Consider the following 17501-nt stretch of genomic DNA (forward strand, 5'->3'; position numbering starts at 1 on the left):
ATTCTCCCTTTTTATAACAGTATTTTATAAAGTCCTTATATTATCCCGAAAGAAGATCCATAGATAAGATGCACTCATACCCATAAAAATCAACATCATGTCTAAAGTAGACAGACGTTTACATTTATTTATGCAAATAAATTTGGGAGTGGAAGCTGCTCTATACAGAAAGTATAAGAAAATGAAGAAATACAGTAGATAATAAAAACTGATGTTTAATGTTTATCAAAACTATTAAAAATATTTATACATAAAACTGCTTTAGGTTCTGAGTTTGATTATTTTAAATAGGTTTTAACTTATATGTATATCTAGCAGTCCATTTGAAAGTCGTGCAGGAAGTTGGTCAAATTTCATGGTCCAGGAATAGAGCACTGCAGGATATCTAGCCCTCTACCTCCACTCCACTGTTAGCAGTTATTAAAAAAAAAAAAAAAAAAAAAAATACTCTTGACAATTGTCCAAACTGCCTCTTGGGGCAATGCTGCCCCCCTGAGAACCACTGGTCTGTGGTAACATACAGTCATGCATTGCTTAACAATGGGGATATGTTCTGATTAATGTGTTAAGTGATTTCATCATTGTGCAAACATCCTAGTGTGTACTTACCCAACCCTAGATGGTACAGCCTGCTACACATGTAGGCTACATGGTATGGCCTACTGCTCCTAGGCTATAAACCTTTACAGCATGTTACTGTACTGAGTACTGTAGGCAGCGGTAACACAATGGTAAGTATCTGTGTATCTAAACATAGAAAAGTTACGGTAAAAATATAAAAGATTAAAAAATGGTACAGGTATATAGGGCACTTAGCATGAATGGAGCTTGCAGGCGGAGAAGTTGCTCTGGGTGGTAAGTGTTGAGCGAATGTGAAGGCCTGGGACACTACTGTACACTCCTGTAGGCTTTATACATACTGTACAGAGGCTACACTAAATTCACAACAAATTTTCCTTCAACAGTCAATTAACCATAGCTTAATGTAACTGTTTTACTTTATAAACTTAATTTTAACCTCTTGACTCTTTCGTGATAACTTAGCTTAAAACACACGTTGTACAGTAGTACAAAAATATTTTTTCTTTATATCCTATTCTGTAAAGCTTTTTTTATCACCTTTTTTTAACTTTTTAAACTTTTGTTAACTAAGACACAAACATTTACATTAGCCCAGGCCTATATAAGGTCAGGATCATCAGTGTCACTGTCTTGCACCTCCACATCTTGTTCCACTGGAAGGTCTTCAGGGGCAGTAACATGCATGGAACTGTCATCTCCTATGATAGTGCCTTCTGGGGTTTCTCCTGAAGGACCTGCCTCAGGCTGTTTTATAGTTAACGTTTTTTAATAAGTAGAAGGAGTACAGTCTAAAATAATGATTAAAAGTATAGTAACTACATAAAACAGTAACATAGTTGTTTATTATCAAATGTTATGTATTGTACATAATTGTATGTGCTATACAGTTATACAACTGGCCATGCAGCATCACCCCAAACAATATGTTACGACGGCTACGATGTTGCTAGGCAGTAGGAAATTTTCAGCTCTATTATAATCTTATGGGATCTCTGTCATACATGTGGTCTGTCATTGACGGAAACATCGTTTATGTGTTGCATGACTGTACTAATGCATGTGTGCATCTGCCTATCCATTTCTCCATGTGTATACATCTAACTGCATGTTTGTAACTATGGCAAGTACATTGATACTATGAAGCCTTTTACAAATCTTACTGGCTATTTTTCTTGGTTTTATTTATGATATCTGAGTGGTGATCCCATTTGGATACTTCCAGTCAACGCTTCCCTGTAGTTTAAACAAAAACAGTTTAGGGCAGCGTGAAACAGTTTATCCTATGGATGGACTCCACTGCTCCTCTCCACTAGTTCAAATGAAAGGGAAGGAGTTGGCTGGGCGCGGTGGCTCAAGCCTGTAATCCCAGCACTTTGGGAGGCCGAGACGGGCGTATCACGAGGTCAGGAGATTGAGAGCATCCTGGCTAACACGGTGAAACCCCGTCTCTACTAAAAAATACAAAAAACTAGTCGGGCGAGGTGGTGGGCACCTGTAGTCCCAGCTACTCGGGAGGCTGAGGCAGAATGGCGTAAACCCAGGAGGCGGAGCTTGCAGTGAGCTGAGATCCGGCCACTGCACTCCAGCCTGGGCAACAGAGCGAGAGACTCCGTCTCAAAAAAAAAAAAAAAAAAAAAAAAAAGGGAAGGAGTTTCTCCAGTAGTGTATGTATGGAGGGAAAAACATTTTTTAAAATCATCTTGCAGAGATTAGTGTTTAAAAAACAATGCAGCTATAGTTAGCCCTCTGTATCCTCTGGGATTCAACCAACTGTGGATCGAAAATATTTTTGGGAAAAAAATAATACAAATTAAAAATCCCATACAGTATAACAAATACTTGCATATCATTTACATCGTATTAGGTATTATAAGAAATGTAGAGAGGGTATAAGGTATACAGGAATATGTGTGTAGGTATATGCAAATACTGTGTAGCTATTTTATTTATTTATGCTATTTTATATAAGGGACCTGAGCATCTGTGGATTTTGGTATCCTCAGGGATTCTAGAACAAGTCCCCAAAGGATACTGAGGGATGACTGTATATCCAGTTGTATGTTGGTGGTTATCTTGTTTGAAATAGAAGAGACACATAGAAAATGGAAATAGAAAAATTGCTAAAAAATATACTAGAGAACTTGAACAACAGAAAATCATTATATTGGCTATATAGAAATGTAAAAGCATGTGAAATCTTAGATAAAACCTAGCGTAGCAAACCTTGATGATATATAGTTGACCCTTGAACAACACAGGTTTGAACTGCATGGGTCCACTTAATACATGGATTTTCAATAAATATATTGGAAATTTTTTTGGAGATTTGCATCCATTTGAAGAAACTTGCAGACAAACTGCATGGCCTAGAAATATATATGTCATGAATGCATAAAATATATGTAGATACTAGTCTTTTTATCATTTACTACCATAAAACATACACAAATCTATTGTAAAACGTTAGTATTTATCCAAATTTGTGCACACAGACCGTATGTGGCACCATTCAAAGTCAAAAGAAACGTAAATGTAAAGATGTGGTATTAAAACTTAACTGCATAAAATTAACTATAGTACATACTGTATCATTGTAATCATTTCATGGCCACCTCCTGTTGCTATTGCAGTGAGTTCAAGTGTTTCGAGTATCCTCTTAAAACACCATGTGTTGCTAAACGTCTCCGAGGAGTTCATCTCCAGTAAATTGCACATCACAGTAAAAAGTGATCTCTCACAGTTCTTGTGTATTTTTTGTCATGTCTGGTGCAATACTGAAAACCTTGAATAACACCATGGGACTCAAAGGAAGTGCTACTAGTGATGCCGTAAGTCTCACAAGCAGAGAGAAGTCATGACATTACAAGAAGTTGAATTGCTTGGTATGTAGATTCAGGTCTGCAGCCGCAGTTGCCAGCCATTTCAGACAGATAAGTCATCTTATAAACAGATTGTAAACTTAGGGTATTAGTAAATACAGTACAGTACTGTAAATGTTTTCTCTTCCTTATGATTTTAATATTTTCTTTTGTCTATTTTATTGTAAAAATATAGCATATTTTTATTTATTTATTTATTTATTTAGAGACAGAGTCTCACTCTGTCGCCCAGGCTAGAGTGCAGTGGTGTGATCTCGGCTCACTGCAAGCTCTGCCACCCGGGTTCATGCCATTCTCCTGCCTCAGCCTCCCGAATAGCTGGGACTACAGGCACCCACCACCTCGCCCGGCTAACTTTTTGTACATTTAGTACAGACAGGGTTTCACCGTGTTAGCCAGGATGGTCTCGATCTCCTGACCTCGTGATCCGCCCGCCTTGGCCTCCCAAAGTGCTGGGATTACAGGCGTGAGCCACCACGCCTGGCCAAAATACAGTATAATACATATACAAAATATGTGCTAAACCACTATTTTTTTCTTTTTAAAAATAGAGATGGGCTCTCGCTATGTTGCCCAGGCTCAAACTCCTGGTCTCAAGCGATCCTCCTGCCTTGGCCTCTTAAAATGCTGGGATTACAGGTGTAAGCCACCATGCCCCAACCAGAATACAGTATATAATACATATAAAGTATGTTAATCAACTATTTCTATTACCAGTAAGGCTTCCAGTCAATGGTAGGCTATTAGTAGTTAAGTTTTTGGGAATCAGGTTACATGTAGGTTTTCATTGTGTGGAGGCTGGCACTCCAACACCCATATTAAGGGTCAACTGCATATGGAAATACAGCCTGAAATCTGTAGTGAATTACACTTATTTGAAAATTGCTTTTGGCTGGAAGTATTTCAGGTAAGTTTCTAATTGAACTTTAGTGTCACTGTTTACATATTGAGGTTATATTGTATAGGTGGTGATACTTGATGTAAAAAATGATGTGTCGGTGACTGTGTATTCTCGTTAACAGCTCCAGTTCCAGTTCCTGTTCCAGGTCCCAAAAGCCATCCTTCTGCATCCTTGGGCAAAATGCTGCTTCCAGAGTTTGGGATGGTCATCATTTTAATCAGTGTTTCTGCTATAAATCTCTTTGTTGCTCTGTAGTTTCATGCATTGTTTATCTTTCTTGTTCTTTACTTGAAATAACTATAGGGATCCCACAGGAGATCAAAAGGAATGATGTATTTTTCACTTGTTGGCCAAAGTCACTGATAAAATGAGAATTGTATATTTGTTATTCATTTTGCAAATTCAGAAAGTTGGTCCAGATATATGTCACAGAACTTTTCACTTCTATACTAATTGAAAAAAATCCCAAAAACTGTATACTTCTGATTGAATTCAATAAAAGATTTTTAGATATTTCAGAATTGCCAGTATGCTCAATACTGTTAGTGTTTAACATGAATTTAATATCTGTAGTAGAACTTTAATATCTGCATTTAATATCTGTATTTAATATCTGTCTACTCATCTCTCTTAGTCTGTTTGGGTTGCTGTAACAGACCACTGTAGACTAGGTAACTTATAAGCAACAGATACTTATTTCTCACAGTTCTGGAGGCTGGGAAGTCCAAGATTAAGATGCCAGTAGACTTAGTTCCTGGTGAGGGCCCTCTTCCTTATCCCTTCCTCACCATCTCACATGGCAGAAGGGACAACAGAGAGCGAGCACTAATTCCATTCATGAAGGCCCCACCTTCATCATGACCTCCCACAATCACCATATTGTTAGGATTTCAACATGAATTTTTTGAGGACACAAACTACTCAGTCTACAACATTTGCTTCGATAACTGAGTCTAGTTATCTAACCAGCTATATGATTAAGGACCACAGGCCTGCCTTCTATACGCAATCACCAGTGGGACAGGAACCTAACAGGATGACTGGGACTGTCTTTAAAAGGCTGACCTTAGGCCCTGTCTGGTATATTTATCTGGTTGAACTAGCAACCAGCAATATTAGAACATGAAAAATCAGAGGCTAGAGAAGCGAGCATGGTATGCATGAGTGATCCATCCGCTAGATTATATAGCTCAGTGAGTAACAATTCTCATCAATTAGACCAACAACTCTTCCTACGATAAGGGGGTGTGTAGAGGGACAGAAACTCCTATACTTGGCTACATGGGTAAGAATGATGAACATGCAGATCTTCTGGGCCATGGAGAAAATGTGGAAAAGGAGAGAAATTCCTGTCCCAACACCGTTGGTATTGCAGTATAATGGACAGGAAAGAATGATGAGAGGGTAGTAGTGTAACAAATTTACATGCCATAAACTTGGCAAAAGTAGCTGCATACTTCTGGCAGTCAATTTGGAAAGAAACAATCAGTTTTAAAGTTCCTAGTCTTGGCCAGGCATAGAGGTTCAGGCCTGTAATCCTAGCACTCTGGCAAGCCAAGGCAGGAGGATTGCTGGAGTCTAGGAGTTCAAGACCAGCCTGGGCAACATAGCAAGACCCCATCTCTACACAAAATAAAAAATATTAGCCCATTGTGGTGGTGCATGCCTGTAGTCCCAGTTACTCGAGTCTGAGGTGGGAGAACTGCTTAAGCCCAGGAGGTCAAGGCTGCAGTGAGTCATGATTATGCCACTGTACGCCAGCCTGGGTGACAGAGAGACTTGTCAAAAAAACAAACAAACAAACAAAAACCACAAAATATCCTAGTCTACACAACTGTAACCTATACAACTGAGCATAAATCTCTTCAGTGGGTTCTCAGAGGATGGACTCCAGATATACAGTGCATCACACTGTTCACCATCCCCATAGTAAATACAATACCAAGATTCATGGGGCTGTTTCTTGTAACACCTGTCAATATAAACCAAAGCATCACAGAGAAGTGCAAAGTTAAAGCATCTCAAGAGCGGCAAACATGATGCAGCCCAAACATACAGTGTGTAGTCAGAAATACTGTTTAAAATGACCCACTGGTTAAAGACCCACTATTTAACACTATTTAATCTGTTTAACTCAGATTTTCTAGTATTTCAAATATTAATGACGTATTAGGGAATTCTTAATACTAGATGATATCTGAAGTAAGTTTTATTTGCCATACCCTAATCAAATTGTGCTGATTATATCAGCACTGACAAAAATCCCTAGGAGGGAAAAATCAGACTTAAGACTAAAATTTCTGAATTGTGATTATTAATTTAGTACCTATGTGGACAAAAAATGGTCATTCCTCAAAAGCCAAATAAAGCACCAGACAAAATTATATAAAATTACAAATTAAGAATTTATTTATAAGTTTTCATCTTTTTAGAAATAAAAAGGCTTAAAAAACAAAATGGTTGCAAAAATGGTTAATTTTGTTATATCCTAATTGCTTAGGTGTGCTCTGTAAATTCCAAATAAGTAAAATAATATAAAAATACATTTTCAAATCTTTATAGAACAAAAAAAAAAACATTAAATGCTTTTGGATTTTCTTTACTCCTCCCACAGATGAGTTCACAAATATAAAAACTGGTGTACATTTATACTCTGAAGTACAAATCTCCAACAGCCAAGTAATTATAGTTTCTTCTGTTATGTGCAAAGATTATTTCATATTTACTTGGTATGGAAAGCAGAGTACAGGCTCAGTGGACAATAATCATTAAACAGATTATGTTTAAGAAAATGCTGTTGTAAAAATGTACAATAGTACATATAATTTTGGTAATTATGCACTTCTCCTTTTAAAGTAAATACAGCTTTTAGATATAAATCTTTCAAAGGTTTTCTCTGAAGAGCTGTGAGGTGACTGTATTTCAGATTTGATGGACAGTAATTTGTCAGTAAACTTCTCAAAAAACCAAGCCAAGAGAGAATTGTTTTCTTTTTCCCTCCACGTGGTCGGTTTCATTCTTAAGGAAGGGCTGATGCAGTAAGAAGATGAATTTCACAAACCTTTACACAAGTTTGTGAACTGTCAACTAAAGACACCACCTCTGATGTGGATGGTTTCATTCAATCCATGTTCGACCAGCTTTATATCTTCTAGATCATCTTTAATGATGCTAATCAAATGGCTAAGGCCTTCCTGTTGTTGTTTCAAATGCTAGAACAAATTAAGAAACAACATATTAATGTATTAATTTATTAAAACTGCAAGCTAGTCACAGGAAAAAGGACTCCACTTTGACTGTTTTACTAATAACACAGTACCTAGTAAGTGCTTTAAATATAGAGGGCATGCATATTTAAACATTTGTACTACATCTTTTGCTAACAGTGAAAGACAAACTCTAAAGAACAATAAAATCAAACAAATATAAAATGAACAGTATCTTCCAACAAAAATGTTTTTTAGATAGCTATTTCCTTTTACCAACTTTTAATAAAGGCATAATAAAACAGAACTCAAAGGAGGTATTCAAATATAGATGACTAACAAAATAACATTCTGAAAACTGAGAATATTCATGTTTTGAAGTACAAAGTATATAGCGATAATGGTGATGATGACTACAGATGCTAACATTTTTTAAAGACTCCTCCTTATGGGTTAAGGTGCTGTTTTAATAGTGAGTACTGGTATTCACTTGTTCAACTCATTTAAAATCCTTTTGAGCACCCTTTGGGGTACCATTATCATATCCACAGTTAAAGAAACTACAGGTAAATAACCTACCCAAGGTCATAAAGTAGATGGTGAACCATGATTCAATCCCTGAACAATACACTGCTCATCATTTTAAAAAAGACAAGTGTTTAAATTATTCAGTTTTATTGCATATATCAACCTACAACTATTACAATATACTGGAATCTGTTAATTTATTGCAAATACTTAAAACAATGGAATATAATTGGTTGTGTAATGTCCAAGAATCTAGAAGCCAAACTAGTTTTTGGTTACATAAAACCAGCCATATCCATTCTAAAGCATATAATAAAATTGGATTTGTTGATGACATTTATAACCTTAATCTAAAATCCTCAGGGCCATGCCAACAGTCATTAGCTACCTAGTATGCTCCACAAAGTTCATCATCTTCATATATTTTCTTTAGATACAACTGTTCATTTTCATTAAACCAATCTGCATTTATACTAATGAAAATAAGCCAAAGCAGTGTTTCCCAACTTTTTCACACAAGGTGAAAACCCGAGAAGAGTGGCTGGAGGTTCTGGCCACCTCAACCTACCTCCATCCAGATCTCCTGAGGGCTTAGGGGATAGATCAATAACAACATGTTTATAACTTACGTGTGACATATAGGCAGGGAAGGTATTATCTAAAGCAGTTGCTTCTCAAACTTTAAAGTGCATACAAATCATTCTATGATCTTGATAAAATGCAGATCGAATACATCTGGAGTAAGGACTGAAATTTTGCATTTTTAATGACCTTCCAGGTGCGGTTACTGCCTACACTTTAAGGAGCAAGGTCTAGTAAACTGTAGTGTCTCTATTACCTCTTAAATTCATCTTTTTGGTGAGGAGAGGGATACTTCACCTTTTAAAAATTGTGGCAAAACAGGCTCACCATAAAATTTTGCCTGTAACTATTTTTAAGTATACAGTTCAGTGGCATTAAGTATACTTATGCTGTTGTGCAATAATCAACACTATCCATTTTGTTCAGAACTTTTCATCTTCTCAAGTTGAAATTCTGTACCAATTAAGTTCCTCCCATCCCCTCCTCCCCTCACACCCTGGCAACCACCTTTCTACTCTCTATTAATTGAACTACTAGGTACTTTTCACAAGTGAAATCATAAATATTTGCCCTTTTACGAGTGGCTTATTTCATGAAACACAACTTCTTCAAGGTCAAATTGCACTGTAGCGTGTGTCAGAATTTCCTTCTTTTTTCAAGGCTGAATAATATTCCATTGTGTGTATATATACTACATTTTGTTTCTCTATTCCTTGATTGACTCTTGGGTTACCACCACATTTTGGCTATTGTGAATAATGATCTATGAACATGGGTGTACAAATATGTTTTGGGTCCCTGCTTCCAACGTACTTGGGTATATATCCATAAGTAGACCTGAGAGATTGTATCGTAATTCTATCTTTAATTTTTTGAGTAAACACTACACTGTTTTTCATAGAGGCTGAACCATTTTACCAACACTGCAAGAAAGTTCCAATTTCTCCACATTCTCACCAACACTTTTCTTTATTAGGATAACAACCATCCTAATAGGTGTGAAGTGGTGAGCTCACAGTTTAAATAATACACTCTCTTTTTTTTTTTTTTTTTTTTTTTTTTTTTTTGAGACGGAGTCTCGCTCTGTCGCCCAGGCTGGAGTGCAGTGGCGCGATCTCGGCTCACTGCAAGCTCCGCCTCCCGGGTTCACGCCATTCTCCTGCCTCAGCCTCCCGAGTAGCTGGGACTACAGGCGCCCACAACCGCGCCCGGCTAATTTTTTGTATTTTTAGTAGAGACGGGGTTTCACCATGGTCTCGATCTCCTGACCTTGTGATCCGCCCGCCTCGGCCTCCCAAAGTGCTGGGATTACAGGCGTGAGCCACCGCGCCCGGCCTAATAATACACTCTCATACAACACTTACCTGCTTGATTTCTCGTAACAGATCTGCATCTATGTAATACCTTTCTTCAGATCTGACTGCTCCAAAATGATTCTGCATCCTGATTTGAGACATCAATTCATTTAGTCGACCCTAAAAGTTAAGACTGAGTCAAATGACAACTGCCAATAAAGACTTGTAAAAGAGAATGTTTTCTAAGGATGGTTTCAAAACCATCTATTAAAAATTTCTATTTCTCTCTCTGTACATTATAGTTGAGACACTAATACTAGCCAAAAGAACCATGACTGAGTTTACTTTAGAAAGGAAGTTCTAATTGGAGATAACAAACACAAGTATACAAAATTCCTGCTTGAAGACTACATAACTTTTTGTCTGCAGATCCACCTGAAACAAACTTTAGCATTATGGTCTTGGACGTGGTTACCTTGAACTGAGTAGGTGCATTTAGTTCACCCTGAATTGTATCCAGCTGAACTCGCAACTGCTCTTCATCAGCCTGAATGGCATAACCACTCTTCCTTTGAATTTCCTGTTTGATTAGGACCTATACAAATAAAAACCACCAATAACAATAGAATCATCTCTTTTTAGTTATGCAAGTAGTAGTATTACAATTAGTTGTTGAAAGAAATCAGCTGAAAATGAACAGTAGGGTTTAACAGTTCAGGATTTGAATTATGTTTCTGTCCATTTTAACTGGGCAAAAGTTATCACATACACTGATGTACACTGGTTTTTTTTTTGAGACAGGGTCTTGTTCTGTCTCTGAGGTTGAAGTGCAGTGGTGTAAACACAGCTCACTGGATCCTTGACCTCTGGGGCTCAAGCGATCCTCCTGCCTCAGCTCCCGAGTAGCTGGGACCACAGGTGTGCACCACTGCACCTGGTTAATTTTTAAAATTTTTTGTAGGGGGTCTCACTATGTGGCCCAGGCTAGTCCTGGGCTTAATTAAGTGATCCTCCAGCCTTGGCCTCCCAGAGTGCTGGGTTTACAGGTGTGAACCACTTTGCCCAGCCAACAATTTTAAAACTATGGTATGGCTTGGCCAGGTGCTGTGGCTCACACCTGTAATCCCAGCACTTTGGGAGGCCAAGGCGGGCGGATCACGAGGTCAGGAGATTGGGACCATCCTGGCTAACACGACGAAACCCCGTCTCTACTAAATATACAAAAAATTAGCCGGGCGAGGTGGTGCACGCCTGTAGTCCCAGCTACTCGGGAGGCTGAGGCAGGAGAATGGCGGAAAACCCAGGAGGTGGAGCTTGCAGTGAGCTGAGATCGCGCCACTGCACTCCAGCCTGGGCAACAGAGCGAGACTCCATCTCAAAAAATAAACAAACAAATAAAAAAACTATGGTATGGCTTAAAAGCAGTACAAAAAAATAGGCAACATAATACCCGTTTCAGACATTTACTCACAGCCTTTCTAAAGAAAGAGTTCTTTAAAGATGAGTCTATAATATTTATGTCTAAAAATTATTTCTTGGATTTTTTTTGAGATTACAAAAGCGTTAAGAAACGAGAACGTAAAAGACAAATTTTCTCTCATACTCCCAAGACAAATAGTGCTAACTGATTTTCATTCCCCTGTACCTTTCTCCTTGCTCATACAGAGAGAGCGCACACACACAGATCCAAAATAAAACTAAACAATATGTATCACTCTGTGACATGGTTCCTTTTTTTGGTTGTTGTTTTTGTTTTTCTGAGACGACCTCACTTTCTTGCCCAGGCTGGAGGAGTGTGGCACAACATAGCTCAATGCAGCATTGATCCCCTGGACTCAAGCAATCCTCCCACCTCAGTCTCCCAAGTAGCTGGAATTACAGGTGCTCACTATCATGCCTGGCTAATTTTTTTTCTTTTTGCTTTCTTTTTTTTTTAGTAGAGATGAGGTCTCCCGATGTTGCCCAGGCTAGTCTTGAACTCTTAAACTCAAATGATCCTTCTGCCTCAGCCTCTCAAAATACTGGGATTACAGGCGTGGGCCACTGTGCCAGGCCGCTTCTCTTTCTTTTCAATTTAACAATACATCGCGAGAAAGGGTCTAAAGCAGTGGCCTCTAAATGCAGACTCTTGGTTTGCTGCTACTCTCCAAGCCCAGCTTACTCAGTTAAAAACAGTGCAAGTCCCTCCATACTCTCAGCCATACTCCTATAACCATATATTTTTCATAAACACACACACAGACCGACTGCTTTTTACTCATCTAAATTTTAAAAAATGGATTATATATAATTAACAAAATTTTATCATCAAAATTAATCATTAAATTTTACTACAAATTAAAATTATAATTTTATTATCAAAATCTCATGAAATTCCTTAAGAAGTATAGCTCTAATTTGTTATTTTTAATGGCTGTATGCTTTTTTAATGTGTTATTAACCAATAATCAATCATTACTGTCTTGATGCATATACATTTTGTTTTCACACTACAAACAATGCCATGATAAACATTTTTGTAGCTTTGACTCTATAATCAATGCTGTAATAAACATTTTGTAGCTTTGACACTACAATGCTGTAATAAACATTTTTGTGCATAGATCTATTTAACTGGTATAGATCTTTAACAATGAGGCTGAGTTTTAGAGTAACCTGCTAGATTGCTTTCCCAAAAGATCCTAATGATTTAGATTCATAGGCCCCACATCAGAATACCCTTTCCCCACACTCCTGTCAAGTACAGGTGGTGGTTGTTTAAATTTTTCCCAACCTGATGAGTGTAAAAGGATTTTCTTTTTTTTTTTTTTTTTTTTTTGAGATGGAGTTTCACTCTGTCACCCAAGCTGGAGCGCAGTAGCGTGATCCTGACTCACTGCAACCTCCACTTTCTGGGTTCAAGCAATTCTCTGCCTCAGCCTCCCAAGCAGCTGGGATTACAGGCACGCGCCACCATGCCCTGCTAATTTTTGTATTTTTAGTAGAGACGGGGTTTCACCATCTTGGCCAGGCTGGTCTTGAACTCCTGACCTCATGATCCACCCGCCTCGGCCTCCCAAAGTGCTGGGATTACAGGCGTGAGCCACTGTGCCCAGCCGGGATCTCATTTTTTTTCTTTAACCTGCAATTCCCAGATTCCTAGTAAATTGAAGGGACCATCTTTTAATGACTAAACTATTTTGCATTTGCTTTTTCTGTGAACTGCCTTTACACATCTTTTGCCCAAATTTCAATTGGGTTTTATTGTCAAATTATAGGATCTCTTTGTATAATATGAATATGAACACCAAATCTAAAATCAGTGCTGTTTGCAAAATTCCCTTTTCCTAAATTCTATCACATGACTATTGACAAATGGCTTCTGGTATGTTTTGCTATACACTATTTTTTATATGGCCAACGTTGGTTTATAGTTTCTAGCTTTCTGATCAAATGTCTCTCAAATCCCAGGTTGTACATACAGCTTTGAAAGTTTTGTTAAGTCTTCAGTCCACTTTATTTTTATATGATGCAATGGTCTAATTTTATTTTCTTCCTTATGTATAGTTATACTCCAGCATTATTTATTAAATAAACCCACTGAATTGAAATACCACTTTTACCATATATTACATTGTCAGCACACTATCATCTATTTATAAATTCCCTATTCTGTTCCATGTATGTTTCTGTCCAATTTCATGCAGATACTATATTGATTCAATTACAAGAGGTTTAAAATAGGTTTTGAAATCTGGTAAAGAAGTCCCTGTTCACTATTTCTTTTTTGTTCCTGAACAAGCTAGTCTCAAACATTTATCCTTTTAGAGACAGGGTCTCCCTATGTTGCCCAGGCAACAGAGTGCAGTGGCTATTCATAGGCACAATCATAGCTCACTACAGCCTCGAACTCCTTGGCTCAAGTGATTCTCCTGCCTCAGCCCTCTGAGTAGCTGTGACTATAGGCACCATGTCATCACACCCAGCTTAATCAATTTTTAAAAAGCTGTAATTCATTTTTAATTTTGTAAAGTGGATATTAAGTATTCTCATCTAAGAATATAGTTTATTTGTAAATACCTATACTTTCCTCATAAATATATTCCTAAGTATTTTACGGTTTTGTCACCATAGTGAATGGAACATTTTCCTATTTCCAGATAGTAAAAAGAAAAGTTGATTTTTGTACTTTTATATCTAGCCGGCTTACTACATTAATTCTATGGTTTATTCCCTTGGGTTTTCCAGAAATACAATCATATCAGCAAAAAGAGAACACTTAATCATTTTCCCAATGTTTATATTATTTCTTTGCTTGTTTTATTTATGAAAACCTCCAAGACAGCAACGAATAATGATGATAATATTGGGTGTCCGTATCTAGTTTCTAAATGTAATTTTAGTGTTTTGCCTTTTTGAGTATTTGCTATTCATTTTTGGTTATAGTTTCTATTATATATTTTCCCTTAATGTGTTGCTATAATAAGTCATGTTGATAGATGTCCTGTTATTAAAACCAACCCTGCATTCCTGAAATAAACTTTACTTGGTCATAGCATATTTTTTAAGAAATTGATAAATAGCTGGATTCTCTTTGCTTATACTTTAGAATGTGGTTTTCAAGTCTGATTTGAGGTATACTCCACATACGACAATTAATCTGTTTTAGGTGTTCAGTTCTATGAATCTTGCAAATACATACAGTTGTGTAACCATCACCATGATTAAGGTACATAATATTTCCATCACCCCAAGCCCCTTGTAGTCACACTTCTCTCCTCATCTATAGTCCCTGGCAACTACTAATCTGTTATCTGCCCCTAATTTTCTTTTGTATAATGTTATATAAATAGAATCACGCCTTACATAGCCTTTAAGTCTGGCTTTTTTCACTTAGCATAATTTGCATCTCTTTAAAACAACTTTATAATTTCTTTTCAGATGCTACAAACAGAAATGTAAAATGGTACAGCTGCTTTGGAAAACAGTTTGGTATTTCCTCAAAAAGTTAAACACAGTGTGCATATGACACAGCAATTTCACTCCTAGGTTTACACCCAAGAGAAATAGAAGTATATGTGCACACAAACACTTGTAAATAAATTTTAATAGCAATATTATTCATAATAGCCAAAAAGCAGAACCACCAAAATGTCCATCAATCGAGTAAAATGTGGTTTAGCCATACGATGGAATATTCAGCAATAAATGAATAATCATCATTTATTAGTACCTGAAGTACTATTACATGGTACAACACAGATGAACTTTGAAAACATTATGCTAAACAAAAGAAGCCAGTCACAAAAGACCAAATATCATTATGATTCCATTTATATGAGGTTTCCAGAACAGGCAAATCCATAGGGCAAAACTGGTTGCACAGGACTTGCGGTGAAATGGGGAAGATTTGCAGTGAAATGGGGAAGTGACTGACAATGGGTATGGGATTTGTTTGTAGGGTGATGGAAATGTTCTAAAATTGATTGTGGTAATAATGGTTATACAAGTCTCTGAATATACTAAAAGCCATTGAACTGTATACTTTAAATGAGTAAATAGTATGGTATGCAAATTATCTCAAGCTGTGAAAAAAGAACAAATAAGGAAGCTATATACATTATTCCTCATTTGTCTAGAATAATTAAAATAACACTGGAATTAGCTCTTTTGTGGTTAGACAAAATTTGGCAATGAAACTATCTGTCCTTGAGGCCTTTTTCATGTTTCATCTTTCATTTTTCCGATTGCTTCTGTGGTTTTTTTTTTTTTACTTCTCTGTAGATTAATTTTGGTAATTTTCATTTTCATAGAAAAATCAAAATAAAACTTCCTCTGAGTTCCAGATTTGTTACCCTAAAGTACATGCAGTATCTTTTTTTTTTTTTTTTTTTCCTTTTTTCTGAGATGGAGTCTTGCTCTGTCACCTAGGCTGGAGTGCAGTGGCATAATCTCGGCTCACTGCAACCTCTACCTCCCGGGTTCAAGCAATTCTCATGTCTCAGCCTCCCGAGTAACTGGGATTACAGGTGCAAGCAACCATGCGTGGCTAATTTTTTTGTATTTTAGTTGAGATGGGGTTTCACTGTGTTGCCCAGGCTGGTCTTGAACTCCTGAGCTCAGGCAATCCACTCACCTCGGCCTCCCAAAGTGCTAGGATTACAGGCGTGAGCCACTGTGCCCGGCCCATGCAGTATCTTCTTATTCTGTTTTGTGTATCTATGGTGATGCCTCTTTTCTCACTACCAATTTTGTGTATTTTGCTCTGCTTTTCCCTTCTTCTAGTTGATGAGATGCTTAGTAATTTTAATGGTCTTTTCGAAGAAACAGTTTTACAATTTATTCTTTCCACTATTACATTTTTTAGTTTTTCACTAATTTCACATTTATCTTTCTTTCTTTTTAGTTTCTTTTGGCTTATCTTGATATTCCTTTTCTAATTTGAGTACTCAGTTCCTTTATTTTTCACATTTGATCTTTTAAAATGAGATTTTTTATGACTGTAAATTTTCCTCTGAGTACAGATTTGGCTGTTTCCCATTGGTACTGGTATGTAATATTTCTCTTTTCATGATAGTTTATAATTTCAGTTGTTATTATTCTTTTAATTCCTCTTGTTAATTTGTAAATTCTATTGTTGTTTTTCGACCATTATGGTTACACTCCTTTTTCTAGCACTCAAAATAAAAAATTTTCTGAACTATTTTATGAAATTTATGAGACATCGATAATCTCACAGCTGTTTCCCATTGGTACTGGTATGTAATATTTCTCTTTTCATGATAGTTTATAATTTCAGTTGTTATTATTCTTTTAATTCCTCTTGTTAATTTGTAAATTCTATTGTTGTTTTTCGACCATTATGGTTACACTCCTTTTTCTAGCACTCAAAATAAAAAATTTTCTGAACTATTTTATGAAATTTATGAGACATCGATAATCTCACAGAAGCTTCCCTTGCACTAAGATACTTTATTTCTTCACTGCTTTCCTTCAAATTCTCACTGAAATATGAACTTTAGGATATTTTTATTCTCCTCACTCAACCCTATGAGACCTGTTTTCCAATTTCAAAGTTCTACTGAAAGAATTCAGTAGTTCTAGTTTCACATTATTATTTTAGTCTTTTTTTTTCTATTTTAAAAATCCATATTTAGTACATTATTTCACATACACAGCCTTATAAACACTGGGGGAAAAAAATCCAAATTACTACCTGTAAAGTTCTATGGGAAAGATCCATGAGTTTCCTCTTGTATTGCGCAATTTTGGCTACAGATGTAGTTTGATTCTTTTGTAGCTCACTAATATCTTCAGATATGATCTGTTTAAGAAAAAATTGGGGGGGTGTTAATCAAATACCACAACTATTTATCAGTTACACCTGTATGGAAATTCTAATCTTGGGATAAGCCAGAGATGCATCCCTCAAAATATAAACTCTTTCCCTACAAATCTATGCTTATATTTCTTCCCTTTTTACATACCTAAAAAATTTTTTAAAAGAATCATGCAAAGATATCTTTACAGCTCTAGGAAATTTAGCAAT

General features: G+C 36.6%; 2 protein-coding genes across 7 annotated transcripts in view; one reads left to right on the plus strand and one right to left on the minus strand.

Moving 5' to 3' along the window:
• Nucleotides 1–4878, plus strand: part of ART3 (ADP-ribosyltransferase 3 (inactive)) — a 96224-nt gene extending 91346 nt beyond the window's left edge. For all 6 annotated transcript variants that reach the window (XM_050790873.1, XM_050790872.1, XM_050790871.1 and 3 more), the window contains one exon: nt 4484–4878. In XM_050790873.1, the coding sequence (XP_050646830.1) occupies nt 4484–4617 (134 nt within the window). In that variant the 3' untranslated portion in view covers nt 4618–4878. The remainder of the gene's footprint in view (nt 1–4483) is intronic.
• Nucleotides 4879–6751: 1873 nt separating this feature from the next.
• The window catches only part of NUP54 (nucleoporin 54), a 33806-nt gene continuing 23056 nt past the window's right edge, over nt 6752–17501 (minus strand). The window contains exons 9-12 of the mRNA XM_050790858.1: nt 17169–17276; nt 10449–10568; nt 10043–10153; nt 6752–7574 (exon numbers count right to left, since the gene is read on the minus strand). Of these exons, the coding sequence (XP_050646815.1) occupies nt 7446–7574; nt 10043–10153; nt 10449–10568; nt 17169–17276 (468 nt within the window). The 3' untranslated portion in view covers nt 6752–7445. The remainder of the gene's footprint in view (nt 7575–10042; nt 10154–10448; nt 10569–17168; nt 17277–17501) is intronic.

Source organism: Macaca thibetana, chromosome 5 (assembly GCF_024542745.1).
Source record: "Macaca thibetana thibetana isolate TM-01 chromosome 5, ASM2454274v1, whole genome shotgun sequence".
NCBI lineage: Eukaryota > Metazoa > Chordata > Mammalia > Primates > Cercopithecidae > Macaca > Macaca thibetana.